An 18,580-nucleotide genomic window follows, 5' to 3' on the forward strand; every position below is an offset into this window, starting at 1 on the left:
AACACAGCTTCTGAACCATTCTTTAGCTCCATGGTCACTGAACTAAATATTGGACCCATTAGTCACAAGCCACACAATATTCCAGAGATTTTCATACTAAAATGGCTTTTTTCAGAGAGACAAATCAGGAGAGAATCTACTTTATAATCGACCTCTATCTGTCCCAGCAACACACTCTCGCGGGATCTATTGGTAAACATAGGAAGTTCGCGAGATTTGCCGTCAGACGCCGGCGCATGACGCCTCTGGTGGCTCCAATCGGGATAGTGTATCTTTATAAATTAACAATCTTTGCTTTTGCTCTGAAAGAGAACAACCCGGAAGTGATTCTGTATAACCAACACTTCACGCAGACGCAGATATCAGAAAGCATGCAGCGGTGACGATGTGCAGTTTGTAGTGAAAGTTATTCAATGAATATTGAACTTATTGAAGCAAGAAGACAATCTTCTGAGATTCAAGATGAAGTAAGAGACCCTGCTTAGTCACTCCTGAGTTGAATGGTAGCTAGCTAACGTCTGTTAGCTTTCTGACACGTCCATTGGCTTCAAAGCTGCAACGCATTTAATAATAATAATAATACAATCCTTTTTTTTAAATGTATTTTGAATTATGTTTTTAGCTACACAGTTAATTCATACTTTGTTTAACTTGTACTATTATTCCTTATTTGTGTGATAATTTTGGTTGACTGTTCCGAGTGAGTGTTGCAACTTATTTGTTTTGGTTTCATCATATTTGTATAACTAATGCAATGTCACTATTGTTCATGTATGTGATGCTATATATAATACTGCAACACAACTGACAATAATGTTTATGTATTATGTACATATCTAAAATAAAATGTAATTCTAACGTTCTATTCAATGTGTAGGCTGAACATCGAGGGCCTGCTGGTGTATTTCCCATATGACTACATCTATCCAGAGCAGTACTCCTATATGCTGGAGCTGAAGAGGACACTGGATGCCAAGGTAGTTGAATGTCCAGAGAACTGTAAACAGTGTGGTGGAAGAAGTACTCACATTGTGTACTTAACTAAGTAAAAGTAGCAATACCACAATGTAGAAATACTCTGTTACAAGCAAAAGTACCGGTGTATATAAAATGTACTTGAGTAAAAGTACAAAAGTATTGGCATCAAAATATACTTAAGTACTAAAACTAAAAGCACTCATTGTGCACAATGTCCCATTTCACAAGTTTCCAAATGTATAAAATATATCGTGGGCTATTTTCAAGCCCTAGAATGTCTGTGATCTTACATACATTTCATGTATTCCAAATACACAGTCATAGATCGCTCTAACCACGTGAGCAGCACAATCTATCTATCTACGAATGGGGTACACAATTGACAGGTGCGTTGTGATTGGTGCGGGGTAGTGAATCACACCACCTACCAATTGTGTACCCCATTCGTTTGTGCTTCCCAAAGGAAGTTTAGATATATTCAGTCTTGCACTCATTTCGAGCCTCTTGCCCAGACAGAAAGTTGTCCGTGTGAAGCTCGTGGAAAAGTGGAGATATTTGACTAAACATACGTTTTCTGGCAGAACTTTCAAATGGATATGAAACTAGAGGACAATATCTGACTCCAAGTCTTAGGAATTCATTATTGGGTGAGTACAGACAGAGTTTGAACAGTTTTACACCCGTGTAGATCGTGCTGCTCACGATGCGGCGGAGAGAGATGATTGACCACAGTACATTATCTTGAATCACTCTCATCTGCGTAAGCACTACTGATGATCAACTACTTTCTGTTTTTGTCCTTGTCTCTATCTTCTGGTCACGTCATGTGTGTAATAAACTTCGGAACATGTCGTGTGATACACTGCCTGGTGTCATCTTGTTCTCTGTGTGTGTGCGACTCAACTGAAACATCACTCACCACCCTTAGTTAACCCATTAAGACCGGGAAAGAATCTGTGTCATTTTTAGATTTCTTTGGGATATTCAAAAATAGTAGGGGTGTAACGATACGTTTTAACAACGATTCGATACGTATCACGATACTTGGTTGTCGATACGATACATGAACGATACAGGTTAATTTAGAACGATACGATACGTTTCGATTCAGCGATTTAGTCGATACGATACATGAACGATACAGGACAGGTTAATTTAGAACGATACGATTCGATTCAATGATTTAAAATCGATATAGTAACTATTTATTTACCCAAAAATTCTGTGTGAAAAATAAATACCTGGATACTGGATATAAACCCCTCTTTCTCTTTTCTTCTTCTTAAAAGTACTTAGTATTGATATAATTGATTATTTGCATTGCAGAACGATTCGATACGATTATTTGCATTGCAAAACGATTCGATACGATTCAAAGTCAAACGATACGATATTTAGCTGTTTGCATATAGATATAGTAGATCGTTGAAAATTCAAAACGATGCATCGATGCAGTTACTGTATCGTTACGGGCCTAAAAAATAGCATATCTACAAGCTCATAGTGCGGCAACCGAAATCACAACAGTCAGAGAGGGAGTGAGTGAGAGAGAGTGTGAGTGTGTTATTGCTGGCTGACTCTGTTCTCATAATGTTTATCTTTAGGGACATGGGGTTCTGGAGATGCCTTCAGGCACAGGCAAGACCATCTCTCTGTTGTCCCTGATTGTTGCTTACCATAAGGTGAGTCCTATATCATTTCACCAGGACTCCTAGTGCTGTCCAAGTGTCCATTCTGTCTCCGTGCAGCATTCAATGGGAATAATCTCTGTGTCCTGTATTACATTTTTTTGTAACCTTTAGTCTAATTATAATAAATCATATAAATGCACCCTTCCAAAGTAAGTTGCCTGCTGAAAAGAATGCAGTCATTTACTGTATTTTCTGTTTTGTGTAATGCTGTGTAGTGTTCAACTTGAAATAAATCAAATTACTGTCATCTTTCTCTCTGACAGGCCTATCCTCTGGAAGTCACCAAACTGATATACTGTTCCAGAACAGTCCCTGAGATTGAGAAAGTGAGTTGAAAACCGTAATAACTGACCTCATTCACATGACGGCCACATACTTCATACTTGGTGGAGGGGGGGTCGACTTGACCCGACTCCTTGGTGGGGTGACACACGTTATGATGACTATCCTTTTAAAGGAGAACCTCTCCACTTTTTTTGTGGATGTACAACCATTACTGATGGCAGTGTTGGAAAAAGTACTCAAATGTTTTACTTAAGTAAAAGTATCAATACTGCAATGTAGAAGTACTGTTACAAGTAAAAGTCCGGAATTCAAAATGTACTTGAGTAAAAGTACAAAAGTATTGGTATCGAAATGTACGTAAAGTACCAAAAGTAAAAGTACTAAAATGTTTGAAAATAGCAGATCTACAAGCTCACAACGTGTCGCGATGCGACGCGTTGTGAGCTTGTAGATCGGCTATTTTCAAATAGCCTAGGTATAAAATGGGGCTAAAGTGGTTAATGCATGTTTTATAATGTATCTGAAAAGTAACTAAAGTTTTCAAATAACTGTAGTGGAGTAAAAGTACAATATTTGCCTCTGAGATGTAGTGGAGTAGAAGTGAAAGTATAGACAATTGGAAATACTCCAGTAAAGTAAAAGTACCTAAAAATTGTACTTAAGTACAGTACTTGAGTAAATGTACTTACTTACTTTACACCACTGACTGATGGTCACTGTAGTCCATTAAAGCAATAAAATCAGCAGCAATCAAGTTATCTTGCTAACAGAGCCTTATCGACAGTACAAGTATGCATCGTGCATACGGTTCTGATGGGTATTTACAGTCAATTGCATTGAAGGAACTGCAAGGAATTTTGAACGTGCACAAATGGTTTGTGAGTTCGTCTTGTTACTTTCCTCGTGTTCACTCCACAGTTCTTGCACCATCCAGTGATGTCAGAACACGCCACTGGGTGGCGGTAATGTACCACTGTAGGCTGCTACAGCGAGACAGAGAACATTGGCAAGAGAAGAGTTCTAGACACTAGACTAGACCATACCCGTCCGGGGATATGAGCACCCAAAGTATGATTTTTGGGGACGCACGGATGATGTGACTAATGAATTAATCTATTCAGTCCCCACAGAATCAATGTTTACGGTTTCAAGTGTCCTTCAAATGTAAATCCAAAGCTTAAAAAAAGAATTCTGTCAATACACCATTAAGCAATAGGTGTAGCTATTTAAACCCCAAAGAGGTTCAGATGTCATAATCAATGGTGAATAACAATACATTGCAAATATGTAAATTATTGTTCCATTTCTCCTGTGTGTGATGAGGTGGTGGAGGAGCTGAGGAAGCTCATGGAGTATTATTCCAAAGAGACTGGACAGGCCAACAACTTTCTGGCACTGGCTCTCTCCTCCAGGAAGAACCTCTGTATTCACCCTGAGGTAGGACCAGCAGCATGTGTGTGTCTATTGTATGTGTAGCAGTAGTCACAAACTCTGTGTGTGTGTGTGTCAAGGGGGGAAATGTACTAAAATGTGTGTATCAAGGGGGGAAATGTACTAAAATGTTGGTACATTTTGTCTGTAGTTGACATTTGTCTGCCCTGTCACCTACTTTGACAGATAAACAAATATTAACCTGGGCATCCCTATTTTGGCCACATTTTCTTCAACATATTTTGAACATTTGTTTGAATTTTCTTTCTTTTCAAGATCTTTTTATTCGTTTTTTGTACAAGGCCCAGGGGCAAGCATACTGCACATACATCTTTTCCATATTGTATCACAGAGAGACAAACAAAATGTACATATACTACATTCCCCTATCCCACCCTCCCCCCACCCTCAATCTGTTTGAATTTTCTTTAACAAGCAAGCCAATCTACAAGCTCGCAATTGCAGCGACGCGGCATGCTGTGAGCTTATAGATCGCTATTAATGCAACGTTTGTAGACCGGCAATTTTCACGTACCGCAAAGCATATTGTGTTTAAGATATGTTTAGCCCATTGACTGCGAGTTGACTCATGGTGTGTGTGTGTGTGTGTGTGAGAGAAAGTTGTGCCTTTGTGTGGATCCAGTCTGACCAAGCTCCTTTGCATATATCCAGGTGTGTTCTCTGCGCTATGGGAAGGAGGTAGATGGGAAGTGCCACAGTCTCACAGCATCATACATTCGTGCACAACACCAGAGCGACGCCAGCAAGCCTGTATGCCAATTCTATGAGGTAAGAAGAAGACATGTATGTTTGTTTATTGTGCTTCAAATAGTGTATCAAGGTAAAGTTTGTTTTCATCATGCGGCGCACCAGATGGGCAGAATTGACTGCATCAGGGATGTTAGTGACTGAAACTTTGTTGACCTTGAAATTCTTGACCAAATTGTCTGTGACTTCTGTCAGTCATTGGATTCTGTATGACCAACTCCATCCACATCTTACCTACCGGTATTCTTATAGTGTAAGCAATTATACAGGTATACTGTGTGTACTGTTGTATAATTAATGCAATGAATGTTCATGGAAGCAATGTGGACAGCTCATGCAGTTATGGTAATTTTGAACTGAGAATATTATCTAGTTGAGAATCATTAACTCACCAGCTGCCAGAGTTATTTCAGATTTTTAGCTGTTGGCTGCCAGAGATTTTTAATTGAAAAACAAAAAGTACTCAGGAGCCGAGATACAGAATTTTTAAGTTTTTAGTTAACAAGGAAGTGGATAGGAGTCTAGATCTTCAAACAATCATATCTCCTAGGTCTTAGGGTCAAATTTTAAAAAAAAAAGTTAAAAGTTTTTTTTTCAATAGAACGCATTTATGCGTTATTGGCGGCCAAGCGCACTATTTATTAGATCGCATTAATGCGTTAATGGCGGCCAATGAGTTAAGATCATTTATTGAGAGCTTTGTATGTTGTAGTCTTTTGAAGCAGTCGGACGTCAGGTGCCTCTCCCTGCTGGCATCTATAATCTTGATGATCTGAAGGTCTATGGCAGGAAGAAAGGCTGGTGTCCTTACTTCATGGCACGACATGCGGTGAGTACTTAAAAAAAAAAAAACCTAGGCTGTGAAACCACAAAATTAACCCTGTTTGGCTGATGAATTGCACCACGATTTCTGCTTGCCCGGTATTGCCGGGGTTATTGCGTCACTTAGCTATGGACGCATTGTGAAGCGACACATATTGTCAGCGCAAATAACAATCAGGGTTCAGGTTTCAGTACCCAGCATTTTGGACAGGTTATTGCATGGTTGAAATACTGTAGGCTCTGTCTCCCTCTCTCCCTCCCTCCCCCTCCCCCCTCTCTCCTGGGCCCACACACCCACGGGTATCTCCATATGTGGGCATGTGACGTGCTGATTTGCGTGGGTGTTGGGCATATCTTTTCATAATCCGGCTGTCCTGCCCACCACGGACACCACTGCAACTTGGAAGTTTACATAGAATATGTAATCTAATATACCATATATTTCTTTTTTTTGTGTATGTGTGTTTTGTCGCAGCTTCTGCATGCCAACATTATAGTATACAGCTACCACTACCTCCTGGACCCAAAAATTGCAGACCTGGTTTCCAAAGAGCTGGCCAAGAAATCAGTAGTGGTGTTTGATGAGGCTCACAACATAGGTGAGAGAAGACGCTTTTATTCAGTTTAATCGTTTATTGCCACTTGCCAGGAATTTGTCTCAGGATGGACACACAGCAATGCATTAAGTATTAAGTTTATTACCCAACGGTATAATAAAAGTACAGATGTCTTCACTGTGGTTTACTCTAAATAGTTGTCGTTAGAATTAAAATGTTTGTGCCTGGTGGCAGTTAGTGCTCAGACCATAATGCTCCTTGTGAGCGCGAGGACCCAGGTTAGAATCTATCTGCAAACAAATGTGTTATTGTCTCTAAAATATATTTTCTTCTCTTCAACTCCCACCATTCACTGGGGTTTTCCTTTTCCTTCACCTTTCCATTCTTTCTCCTCTTCTCCAGACAATGTGTGCATTGACTCCATGAGTGTGAACATCACAAGACGAACACTGGACCGCTGTCAGACCAATGTGGAAACACTCCAGACTACCATACACAAGTAAGAGGGATCTGTGCACTATGCATGATTATACCTTGAATTTCTTCATTTTGGTGGGTTGGAATGGTTTTGTGTGAATTGAAGATTGATTAACTCTGGAAAAATACATAATTATAATGCAGTGTTATGTAGTAAATCTCATACAATTGAGCGATAAGGAAAGATATTTTATTTGTCCATGGTTGGTAATGAAAACTAAATCAGTGTAGAGCTCTTCGTCCAGTCACCATGACCATTGAAAAAACATTATTATATTCTAAATATGTTATTTTAAAGGTGGACATAATAGTAGAATTTGGGGAATCAACCGTTGTTGCCTTTTTAAATAAAATAAATCCAGCACCACCATGGTCCGCTTCATGCTTTAGCATAAGCTAAATTCCAAACTCGGTCACTCGCTCACTCGCTCACTCTCCTCGCTTCCTCCACTCGCGCCTAAGCCCCGCCCCTGCGAGGAGCCGAGGATTATTTGCGAGGACGGAGTGGTCGACCGGTTGGCTTCACAGGATCGGAATGCACTCAAGTGTCATTTCAAAGCGACTGCAAATTCTGCAATCACTTATGACGTTTCATGCAGCTGGACCAGAGCAGCAGAGGCGTGGATGAAAATATACATGCATAGAATAATATGCAGGTATAGAATAATACAGAATATAAGAATAGACAATTCATCAATGTGAATGGCCACATTGTTATCTTTATAGTTAACATTTTGTGCAAAGCCATTTATTCCTGAAATAGTGAACGAAGCGCCAGGATGAGCAAACTTACATTTATGAATTAAATCCTGACCCGTCCCTCTTTTTGCTCGTACAGTCCCCAGACCCCCCACCCCCCGCAGCAGTCCCGCACGGCACTGCTGCTTATAACAGCCACCGTATATTACAGAGTATGTCTGACTCTGAATTACATCATTCATGTAGGGTGGCCATACGTCCACTTTTACCTGGACATGTCCTCTTTTGGGGGGCTGTCTGGGGGAGTTTTATAAAATCCTTCAAATGTCTGGGGTTTTGAGAGTTTGGGTGATATCCCCCCCCACTTCTGGGACGAAGAAAAAAGAAAAAAACTCAGAGGAGCCGGAGGTTTCTACGGGTGGAAAACGGAACGCTCGTCCTAAAACACACTGCCCCATTTTTTTCGCGGGCCGAGGCCGCCGGATTAGACCCGGGGCGAGGGTGTTTTAGGACGACGGTTCTTCCATTTCAGAGAGGTGTGCGAGCAGCGCGATGGAGACCCGCCAATGTTTCCTTTTTGCTTGATATTGTTTGATGGTGAAATAAATCATGACTGATAGACATGAAAGAAGACCCTTCACAGCTAATAGAGAATTTTTTATTTTAAGAATCTGTTCAGAATTGAATGAGTACAGCTATAGTTAAATAGCGTAAAGTGTCCTCTTTATAAATACAATACATTATTTGAAACACAATCTTTGTCACAGTCATTTATAGTAGTCCGTGGCATGCACGGAGAGAAATGAACTATCAGCTTTTGAGACAGAACTCAGAAGAAGTGTGCACAATATATTTAATTTACAATGTATATAATTGTATTATGCTTTATATCATACAACGCAATAAAGCCAGTGGCTTGTTGCCGTCTTTTCAGTTCACTTTATCAGCTGACGCTCTATAATTCAGCATTAAATGTGTGTCTTCACATCGCTTTTTAGTTAAGCGTGTGTGTGTGTGTGTGTGTGTGTGTGTGTGTGTGTGTGTGAGAGATTTGCGAGATGTGCAACGAGTGAGCGGCGGGGCGAGGGGGGGGGCGGCGGCGGGTGTTTTCTGCATGGTTTCGGGTTTCAAGCATTGTGTGGCCACATGTGGAGGAGGACCATGTATACGTCACGGGAGAAGGGGAAAAAAACAGTGTACTCGAGCGTACACTTCATGTACACTCGCTCAATGTGGAAGCGGAGAGCCTCCTCGCCTCCTCCACTCGACTCCACTCGCCTCCTCCAAGAAGCAAATGAACAATTGGAACCTGACTACTTCCGGTTCGAAGTCGGAGTGACCGAGTGGGAGTGAGCGAGTCGCCGAGATTTTCGGTATTGTAATTTGGCTATAGAGACCATCCTGTTGTAAACTGCCTCCTCTGCTTTCTGATAGGATAAAAGAGACGGATGCAGCCAAACTGAAGGATGAGTATAGGCGAATGGTGCAGGGCCTGCAGGAAGCCAACGTTGCCAGGGAAACGGACATCCACATGTCAAACCCAGTGCTGCCAGATGAAATCCTCCAAGGTAGGAAATAATCAGTTTTTTTTTTCTTGAGACTCAACTTAACATTAGATTTTTTTTAAATGTCTTAGGATAACATTTATTCTTAAAGCTACACTATAACTTCTTTAGTGAATAAATGTGCATTTTTCCAATCTGTATGGTAGAGTATATTATTACAATACACACATACAATTGCAGTGGTTGTATTTGTCTCCCTGCTCTTCTATTGAGACATTTACAGTATTATATCCTGGTTGACAATAAGGATGCCAAACTGATCAAAATCAAAACTGAATATTCTACTGCTCTGGTGAAGGTTTTTTGACTATTCACTAGCTGCCTGATGATCGAGTTATAACACATCGTCTTATTCTTAAAGCGCTCAAAGAAAGTTGATGAACACTGACAAAGGTTAGCGATTGGAGTTATGCTGTATATGATGGACTAGTTGATCAGACATCATAGTAGAAAGTGATTGCTGGGCTGGCTGATAGACTTGACACTACAGCATTCTAGTTTTCTCTCTCCATAATCTCTCATTATTCTCTCCTTTACCAGAGGCGATCCCTGGCAGTATCCGTACAGCAGAGCACTTCGTAGGTTTCCTGAAACGTTTTCTGGAGTACCTGAAATCCCGTCTGAGGGTCCACCATGTGGTCCAAGAGAGCACCCCCCAGTTCCTCAAAGACATCTTTGAAAAAGTCTGCATCGACCGCAAACCTCTCAGGTCAGTATGGGCGTTACCATGTCTCGGCTGGGGATAAAATACATTGTACGTTGTACTGCTATCAATCCACAGGTGCTTGTGTGTGTGTGTGTGTGTGTGTGTGCCTGCCAATTACCAAATGCATAGATAGCCTATTCTTAAAAGATAAAGTAAAATTGTGAAATTGATACCTGATCTGTAGAATAAGAAACACAACATTTACATGCTATATTATGTCAGGCATTTTACACACTACATTTTTGTATTTTTCTCATCTGTATGTGTCTTCAGGTTCTGTGCAGAGAGGTTACGGTCTTTATTGCGGACCCTGGAGATTGCTGATATCGCGGATTTCTCTCCTATTACTCTCATCTCTAACTTTGCTACCCTGGTCAGCACCTACAGCCAAGGTACTAAGACACAAGGCCTTTTTTCTTATGTGTCAGGACTGCGTGTAGTTCATTGCAAGCATAAGTTTAAAGTGATGAACTTTGGTAGAACCATGGGTTCTATAGCTACCTGGGCATGATATAAGTTCAGCTATTGTCTACCATCTGTATCTGTTGTTTCTGTGCTGTGTTTCTGTGCTACAGAAGTAGTGATTCAATTACTATCATTGTATGGCTGGTACTACCAGCCTGGTAGCTATACAGGCCAGGTAGCCATACAACCCAATGTCCTACCTGGTCAGGTAAAGTTTCTACCTGGTCAAGTAACTATACAATGTCGATCACAGTAACTATACAATGTCGATCACAGTACTAGTCACAATACTCTTACATTGGGTTTCACACTGATGATAATTACATTTCATATTGTAATAGCACTGTGAATCCACCATACTTACAATATAGATAATCTCATAACCTCAAAAACTATGTATGTCTTTAAATAAATACAAATCTTTATTTTATTTATATGACTACTGCTGACAAGCATTTCTCTATCCTTCCCACTTCAAGGGTTCACCATTATCATTGAGCCCTTTGAGGACAGAACTCCTACCATTGCTAACCCTGTGCTGCACCTCAGGTGAGTCTCAAACACATTGCCATCATCTCCGATTTGAGTGTATCTTTTAACTCTTGACTGTTTCCCCCCATTTATGCATGCAAACAAATCATAGATCTTAGAATTGTACTATGTTGGGTCAGGTGTTGTGCCCCCTTTGTGTGGCCTTTCTGTGTTTTTGTCACTTCCCTTCCCAATGAATGAAACTGTGTTTTCCCCTGTACCTTTAACGTCTCAGCTGTATGGACCCCTCCATCGCCATCAAGCCCGTCTTTGAAAGATTCCAGTCTGTTATCATCACTTCTGGAGTAAGAAACCATCTCCTCTTTGGTCAAATTCAGTTTGGTCAATAATAATATGAATCGCAAGTTCATCGTGAACATAATACCAATATAGGTGGATGTGCATGGCTGGGGATTTTCTTTGTCACCCGTAAACCTCTCTGTTCTTTCCACGACTGTTCTTTGGATATTTGCCATACTTAACAAGCTAGCTTGTTAGTTGCCCCCCCCAAACCCCCCTCTCCTCCAAATCCCAGCCGCCATCACTGTTATCTGTTATACGCCCCATATTCCCTCCTCCCATGTCCCCTCCTCCTTACATCCTTCTTAAATCACTAGTAATTATCTACTAATCAGTGATTACAAAGCAGACCACCTGGTGCTGGAAACACTAATGTCTGGGTGTCCTGTTGACTCAACCAGTTGGGGTGTGTTACTGTACCACATAGTATATGTAGAAACCTAATCATGATGCTGGTTTGAATCCGTGTCAAGGCCAGTGTTTTACGTCATCTTCTTGTCCTATACAACTCCTTTTTCCTGGCACTCTATATTGCATTAACCAACCACAGAAATTACCTTTGTATGTTATGTTATGTTTTATTTTATTTAGGCTACTATTTGCTTTCTTTTCAGACCTGAAGTTTATCATATTTGTTGTTCTATAATTAAAATGTAGACTCAATCAGAGACTAAACAAATCTTTAGACCATTGCCATTGATTAAAAAGAATATTACACACTTGCATGGAATTGCATTGGTTGATCAATACAAATTTTAGATTCATTGTCGCCCCATATACAATGTGCAGCTGCTAAATGACCATGATCACATATGAATGGGAATGTCTGAGCTGTTCTAATACCTTGTTATTTATTATGTAACCTCTCCTCAGACTCTCTCTCCTCTGGACATTTATCCCAAAATACTCGACTTCCGACCTGTCACCATCGCGTCTTTCACCATGACCCTAGCACGGACATGTCTCTGTCCTCTGGTGGGTAACGAGTAGTGGTGGAAAAAGTGCTAATTTTTTTTACTTAAGTAAAAGTATCAATACTGCAATGTAGAAACACTCTGTTACAAGTAAAAGTCCGGAATTCAAAATTGACTTTAGTAAAAGTACAAAAGTATTCGTATACAAATTTACTTAAAAGTACCAAAAGTAGAAGGTACTCATTATGCAGAATGTCCCATTTCACAAGTTTTCAAATGTATAAAATGTATAAAAATCTTTTGAAAATAGCAGATCTACAAGCTCACAATCCCGCATACGCGAAGCATTGTGAGTTTGTAGAGCTATTTTGCCATTTTCAAATGGCCAAAATTTATAGGGCTGAAGTGATGTTTTGTAATAATTATCAAAATCTAAGTAACTGGTAGTAGCTAAAGTTCTCAAATAATGTAGTATAGTATAATATAGTATGTAGAATCAAATAATGTACTGGAGTAAAAGTATAAAAAATTGGAAATACTCCAGTAAAGTAAAAAAAAATAGCTCAAAATCTTACTCAAGTACAGTACTTGAGTAAATGTACTTAGTCAAGTAACTATCACAAATTAACACACTTACACACTGGTGCACAGCCAAGAAGATTGTGAAAAAACTAAACCTTTCCAGATTATTCAAATGGTATTACTCATGCAATTCAAGTTGCTTTCTTTCTGTCTTACTCTTTTTCTCATCCTCTCTAGATTGTGGGCAGGGGAAATGACCAGGTGGCCTTGAGCTCTAAGTTTGAGACCAGAGAAGACTTTGGTTAGTACAGCTGGAAAATATTCCTTTCAAAAATGAGATCTCCTCCATTTGGAACAAATTATGTCGACTCACATGAAATGATTCCCAACTCAAGTTTTGAATAAAATGTCATTTTGTCCAATTTGTATGGTAGGGTATGTTAATACAATATAACTTGTGCAATTAGGGTGGTTGTATCTCCCTGCTCTTCTATTGAGACATTTAGATTGTGTCAAAGGTCATGTCTCACCTACACACAGGTCTGACATGAATTTTGAAGATTCAATTTATCCCCTGAGCAAAGCAGGCAGGCTCTTTTAGCTCAAAGGTAAAAAAAATTCAGCACTTGCGCCGGAAAACAGGTTCAAGCCGCGTAACAAAGTTGCATGGCTTTTTTTTCTTTTCTTTTTTTACTTTGTAGAAATAATAGTAGAATTCAAATTTCTATGGACTGAGTTGTTACTTTAAAAGTTCAAGACAAACAGTTTTTGTTTTTGTAGAAATCATAGTAGAAATGAAAGAAATGTAAAGTCATAATTTGTTTAATTAAACAAAAGTTATTATGTTTCACAAGTATATTTTTCACAATAACTGTTCCACATAAATTCTTTCTTCTGCTCTCTAATAGACCTTTTCACTTCCCTTTTATATTTATTTTTCTACTTCTAGCGGTGATCCGCAACTATGGATTGCTGCTCCTGGAGATGTCGGCCATCGTTCCCGATGGCATTGTGGCGTTTTTCACCAGCTACGTTTACATGGAGAATATAGTTGCATCGTGGTATGAACAGGTGTGTGCGTGAGAACCCTTTTGAAACTCATCGTGCATGTATGGAAAAATCTGTCTCTTTTTTTCTAATGCTGTGTGTTTTGTATTTGGATGTCCATGCATGTTTTGTAGGGTATCCTGGAGAATGTCCAGAGGAACAAGCTGATCTTCATTGAGACTCCAGATGCTGCAGAGACCAGCATGGCCCTGGAGTTATACCAGGAGGTCAGAACCACTACATCACACTTGCCCTGAATGTGGAACGAGCCATACAGTTAAACATCAGTTCATTTAAGTTTGAAGCCTTCGTTACGAGTTTGCTGTCACTGCACTAGCTACTCTTACAAGTTGGTCAGGGCACCTATTCAGCAGGTAGTGGAACTGGGAAGGATAGCGTGTTCCCTCCGCATGCGTTATGCCGTCCCAGGGAAACTCCTCACTGTCAGGTGGCTGTCTTCACCTTCCCCAGGACCTACAGTAGGGGTTAGCAGTGACTAAACTGGGGGAAGAGTTGTAAAAACAGCAACAAAAAAAAAGCTTTTTTATCTCACTGTCTCTCTTGCTTGCCATTAGGGATGGGACGATAATCGTTATCGTGATTAAAAAAACGCTTTATCGTGAAATTGCCCTCCATCATACACTAGGATGAATTAGTTTTTCTTGAGCTGCAAATTCAGTACCACTTAAACCCTCTACATGATAAAACGGACTATGGATACAGAATATGGATGCTGGGCGTTCAAGTGGTTAACAAAAGTGGCATTTTAAGTTTTAAGCATATTTTGATTATCGCGGCGACAATATCGTTAATCGCAATTATTCTTGCCACAATAATCGTGACATATAATTTTCATATCGTCCCATGTCTCTTCATCTCTTGCTCTTCTCTCCAGGCATGTAATAATGGTAGAGGAGCCATCCTTTTGTCTGTGGCGCGAGGAAAGGTGTCCGAAGGAATCGACTTTGGTAAATCATGTTTACTTATTCATATTGCTTCATCATACTTTGTTTTGATGAAGCAATAGTACAGGCTTAGTCACTCTAATAGAGAAATGAATGGTCCTTTTTTATTCAAGATGATGTGAAAACCTGATTTTGTTCCCCACAGTGCATCACTTTGGTCGAGCGGTGATAATGTTTGGAGTGCCATACGTTTACACACAGAGCCGTATTCTCAAGGTAGAGACTCTGTTCCCGCCGTCCTATGTTTATTCCCCTTGTTATCCATCACTGAGATCTGGGCAGTATTTGAACCTTTGTGTCCCTCAGGCTCGTCTGGAGTACCTCAGGGACCAGTTCCAGATCAGAGAGAACGACTTCCTGACCTTTGACGCCATGCGCCACGCCGCTCAGTGTGTGGGCCGAGTTATCAGGGGAAAGACTGATTACGGACTCATGATCTTCGCGGACAAGGTGTGTGTGTGTGTGTGTATGCTAATGTTTGTTTATGCTTACCTGTGTCCTTTGTGAGTCTTAAAGCTATGAATGTGTACGTGCGCCTGAGTGTGTTTGTACAGTTATTGAAACGAGGTAGCTACAACTGTACTTTTTAATAGGTTTGCAACTGTCAATCCTTTGTTAACACCTTTACCGCCGGGCCCGTAGTTCTACGGGCCGTTAAATCCAACGGTTAAGCGCCGAGCCCGTAGTCCTACGGGCTGCGGTCTTTTCGCGCATGCGCGGTCCGGGTGCACTTTCGGATTTTTTTTGATCCACTTCCGTTTCCGGTTTGATGACAGGAAATAGAATTATTTGGGATCCGGTTTCGACGATCACGCCCGCTCCCATTCTACAGACGAAACTGAAACTCAATTCTCTTCCTGTAGTTTTTTCTCCTCGCATTTCACTGTTTAACGTAATCCGCTCTAACTACAGTCATGGAAGTCCGTTTGACACGCGGTCTTCACTGGGAGATACAGGGAGATCTCGCGGATGTAAACAGACCGTTCACGGCTCAATCTTAAGGATTTTAACAAGATCTATGGCGACATGAAAAAAACAAAAAAACAACAAAAACACCTTGGCACTGGTGAGTACATTATGAGATTAACCTCTGGCGGTGGATGTGTTAATGATTATTCTATCGATTGTCTTTTCGATAGCTTTTCTGCATCAGTCTGTTTCACATTGATAAAGTTACACACACTAGACCATACCCGTAGGGGGATATGAGCACCCAAAGTGTGCAGTTTGGCTTATGCGCTGAGCACAGACAGTTTATCAGGGATCGAAAGTGAGTTTCTACTGTGTAGTGCAGTGGTTCTCAAACTTTTTCATGGCAAGGACCCCCAAATTGACACTTGTTAGCCCGCGGACCCCCATTTGAAAAGATATGCCAGGGACCCCCATAAGAGAAGATTTTTTTTACGGCTCTAGCAGTGAATGTCAACCATTTTAATTTCAAGGACCCCCAGTTTGACATGCATTAGGGCTACAGACCAGAGTCCTGCACGGTCCAATTTTGAGAACCCGCGCCCGCCCCGCCCGTCAATACTCAGATCCGTGGACCGACCCGTCACCCGTGATTATTTCAAAATACGAACCAGACCCGCCCCGCCCGTCAAATAAACGACCCGTTGTCCGCCCGTTTACCCGTGTAAAATGTAAATCCTATTGAAAAGTGTGTTGAAAAAGATAGCAGCCTTCAACAACAGCGCTACATTCAGTGGTCAGGTTTGTACAGAAATCAAGTGAAGACGGAGGAGCGAGCGACACGCGCGCGAACGCGCATCTACGCAGCACAAATGTGTCGTTGTTTACGTCATCTCAGATGGTTTTCATTTGAAGGTTTAACAGGATCCGTTAGAGTCCATTTGGTTCCATTTGTACACTCTCAGAGTTACAGACACATAAGGGTCCATTTGGTGCCTAATCTATCATTTAGCTGGGGACCCCCTGGAACTCCCTCAAGGACCCCTGGGAGTCCCCGGACCCCACTTTGAGAACCAATGGTGTAGTGTGTGTACACACACACGCACATCCCGTCGTGGAGGAACAGAACACACACAAACACCCGCGCATATAAAGATCTAACAGGCGGAGCCGTTCCCCGTCGGCCGTCGCCAACACACACACGCGCGCGCGAGCCGTCGCGAGCGCGCACAAACAAACACACACACACACACCACGGTACATCCTCATGCGGCCCGTGGCCCGTCGCGAACACACACACGGGCGTCGCGCAAACACAAATAATGTACATTGTGACACGTGCCTCCACAACGTGCATGCGCACGTGCGTGTCCACGCATACACGGCCGCGGACCCAAGTTGTGGTGCGATCATCTCCCCCCCACCGCGCGCACACACACGGCCGTCGCGCGAACACACAGGCGCGAGCCGTCGCGAGCGAGCGTGCGTGCGTGCACACAAACACACACACCACGGAGCTGCTACGCAGACGGCAACAGTGCGTGCACACACACACACCACGGAGCTGCTACGCAGACGGCAACAGTGCACACACACACAGAATGGGTGTTTGGATTGGATGCGACGCAGCACACACACGGCCGTCGCGCGAACACACAGGCGCGAGCCGTCGCGAGCGAGCGTGCGCAACAGTGCGCGCGAACACACACAAACACACAGAATGGGTGTTTGGATTGGATGCGACGCATGCGCAGTTTGATCTCCCAAGACACCAGAGGTTAGTCAAATTATAGGAGGATTCACACACCTGGCTCATATGATGAAAGTCTTATTATGGTGAGGTTTACTGCCTTGGTCATTTTACAGCACACCATAGTGAATGTTGACCATTTTAATCCAAATGTCACGCATCCCCATGCAGTCAGTGCTTAATTCTTTGTATGAATTTCATACCCAAATAACACATTCCTGGTTTTGGTTTGAATAAGTAGCTGTGAAGGGGCTGTTTCCCAGGTCAGTGATTCTTAATTCCTCTCTCCGTAGCGCTACGCCAGGGCTGACAAGCGTGGAAAGCTGCCCAGGTGGATCCAGGAGCACATCAGTGATGGCAGTCTGAACCTGACCGTGGACGAGACCGTCCAGCTCTCCAAACACTTCCTACGAGAGATGGCTCAGCCTTTCAGACAGGTGCCGTACAGCACTACATGTGAACATGCATGTAATACACACACATGCACAAATAACAAGATGTTGTTACATCACTCTGTATAACATATTCATATAGTGCAGTTTTGATATCTTTAACATATCATTGTCAACTGAAGAATTGTCCCATCCATTTCTGTGAAAGCTGACATTTTCCTTCTGAAGAGCCTAGAGCATGAGGCCAACTTTTGATTATTAATAAAGTACCCCACAGCACAACACGGGACGGACACAGATAATATGTATTACCCCCACACTAAACTATGTCTCTGTCTCTCTATTGTGCATATGTCCCTTTCCCCTGTCCAGGAGGACCAGCTGGGTCTGTCTCTGCTGACCCTAGAGCAGCTCCAGTCAGAGGAGATGCTGAAAAAGATCGCTCAGATCGCTCACCAGTCCTGAGGAAACTCAAACTATAATATCACCATAACAACGCCAGGCCTGATGATCTTCAGTATTGACTTAGTATGCTAAATTGACTTAAACTACTTTATAGGCACTGTGACTGTATATAGGACTACTGTTACTTTGTTTCTGATTGATCCTACTGTATCTGTACATCTTTTTTTGTATTGTCTTTTCCAAACAGGAATATAAACATTTTATATTTCATCATTTGACTTGTGGCTTTGATCAATTATAATTGATATAATTATTTAATTGAAGGGATAAAGTAGTTTTAAAAGGTCAGCACAGAAAACATGCTATGCACTGCAGTACATTACACAACTGTGTTCACATTC

At 41.6% G+C, this 18,580-nt stretch overlaps 1 protein-coding gene across 1 annotated transcript; it reads left to right on the top strand.

Moving 5' to 3' along the window:
* The first annotated feature begins 343 nt into the window (after positions 1 to 343).
* ercc2 (excision repair cross-complementation group 2) lies at positions 344 to 18,419 on the top strand. The gene is made up of 23 exons (XM_080429032.1): positions 344 to 467; positions 878 to 977; positions 2,583 to 2,660; positions 2,933 to 2,995; positions 4,278 to 4,391; positions 5,058 to 5,174; positions 5,866 to 5,982; positions 6,451 to 6,574; positions 6,935 to 7,031; positions 9,143 to 9,276; positions 9,814 to 9,982; positions 10,253 to 10,371; positions 10,924 to 10,993; positions 11,211 to 11,280; positions 12,149 to 12,250; positions 12,949 to 13,012; positions 13,661 to 13,782; positions 13,893 to 13,985; positions 14,654 to 14,726; positions 14,869 to 14,939; positions 15,030 to 15,173; positions 17,676 to 17,819; positions 18,147 to 18,419. Exons 1-23 carry the CDS (start codon positions 463 to 465, stop codon positions 18,237 to 18,239), a joined length of 2,283 nt encoding a protein of 760 aa, XP_080285158.1. The 5' UTR covers positions 344 to 462; the 3' UTR covers positions 18,240 to 18,419.
* Positions 18,420 to 18,580: the final 161 nt, after the last annotated feature.

Source organism: Gymnoscopelus braueri (genome assembly GCF_963280865.1).
Source record: "Gymnoscopelus braueri genome assembly, chromosome: 5".
Taxonomy (NCBI): Eukaryota; Metazoa; Chordata; class Actinopteri; order Myctophiformes; family Myctophidae; genus Gymnoscopelus; species Gymnoscopelus braueri.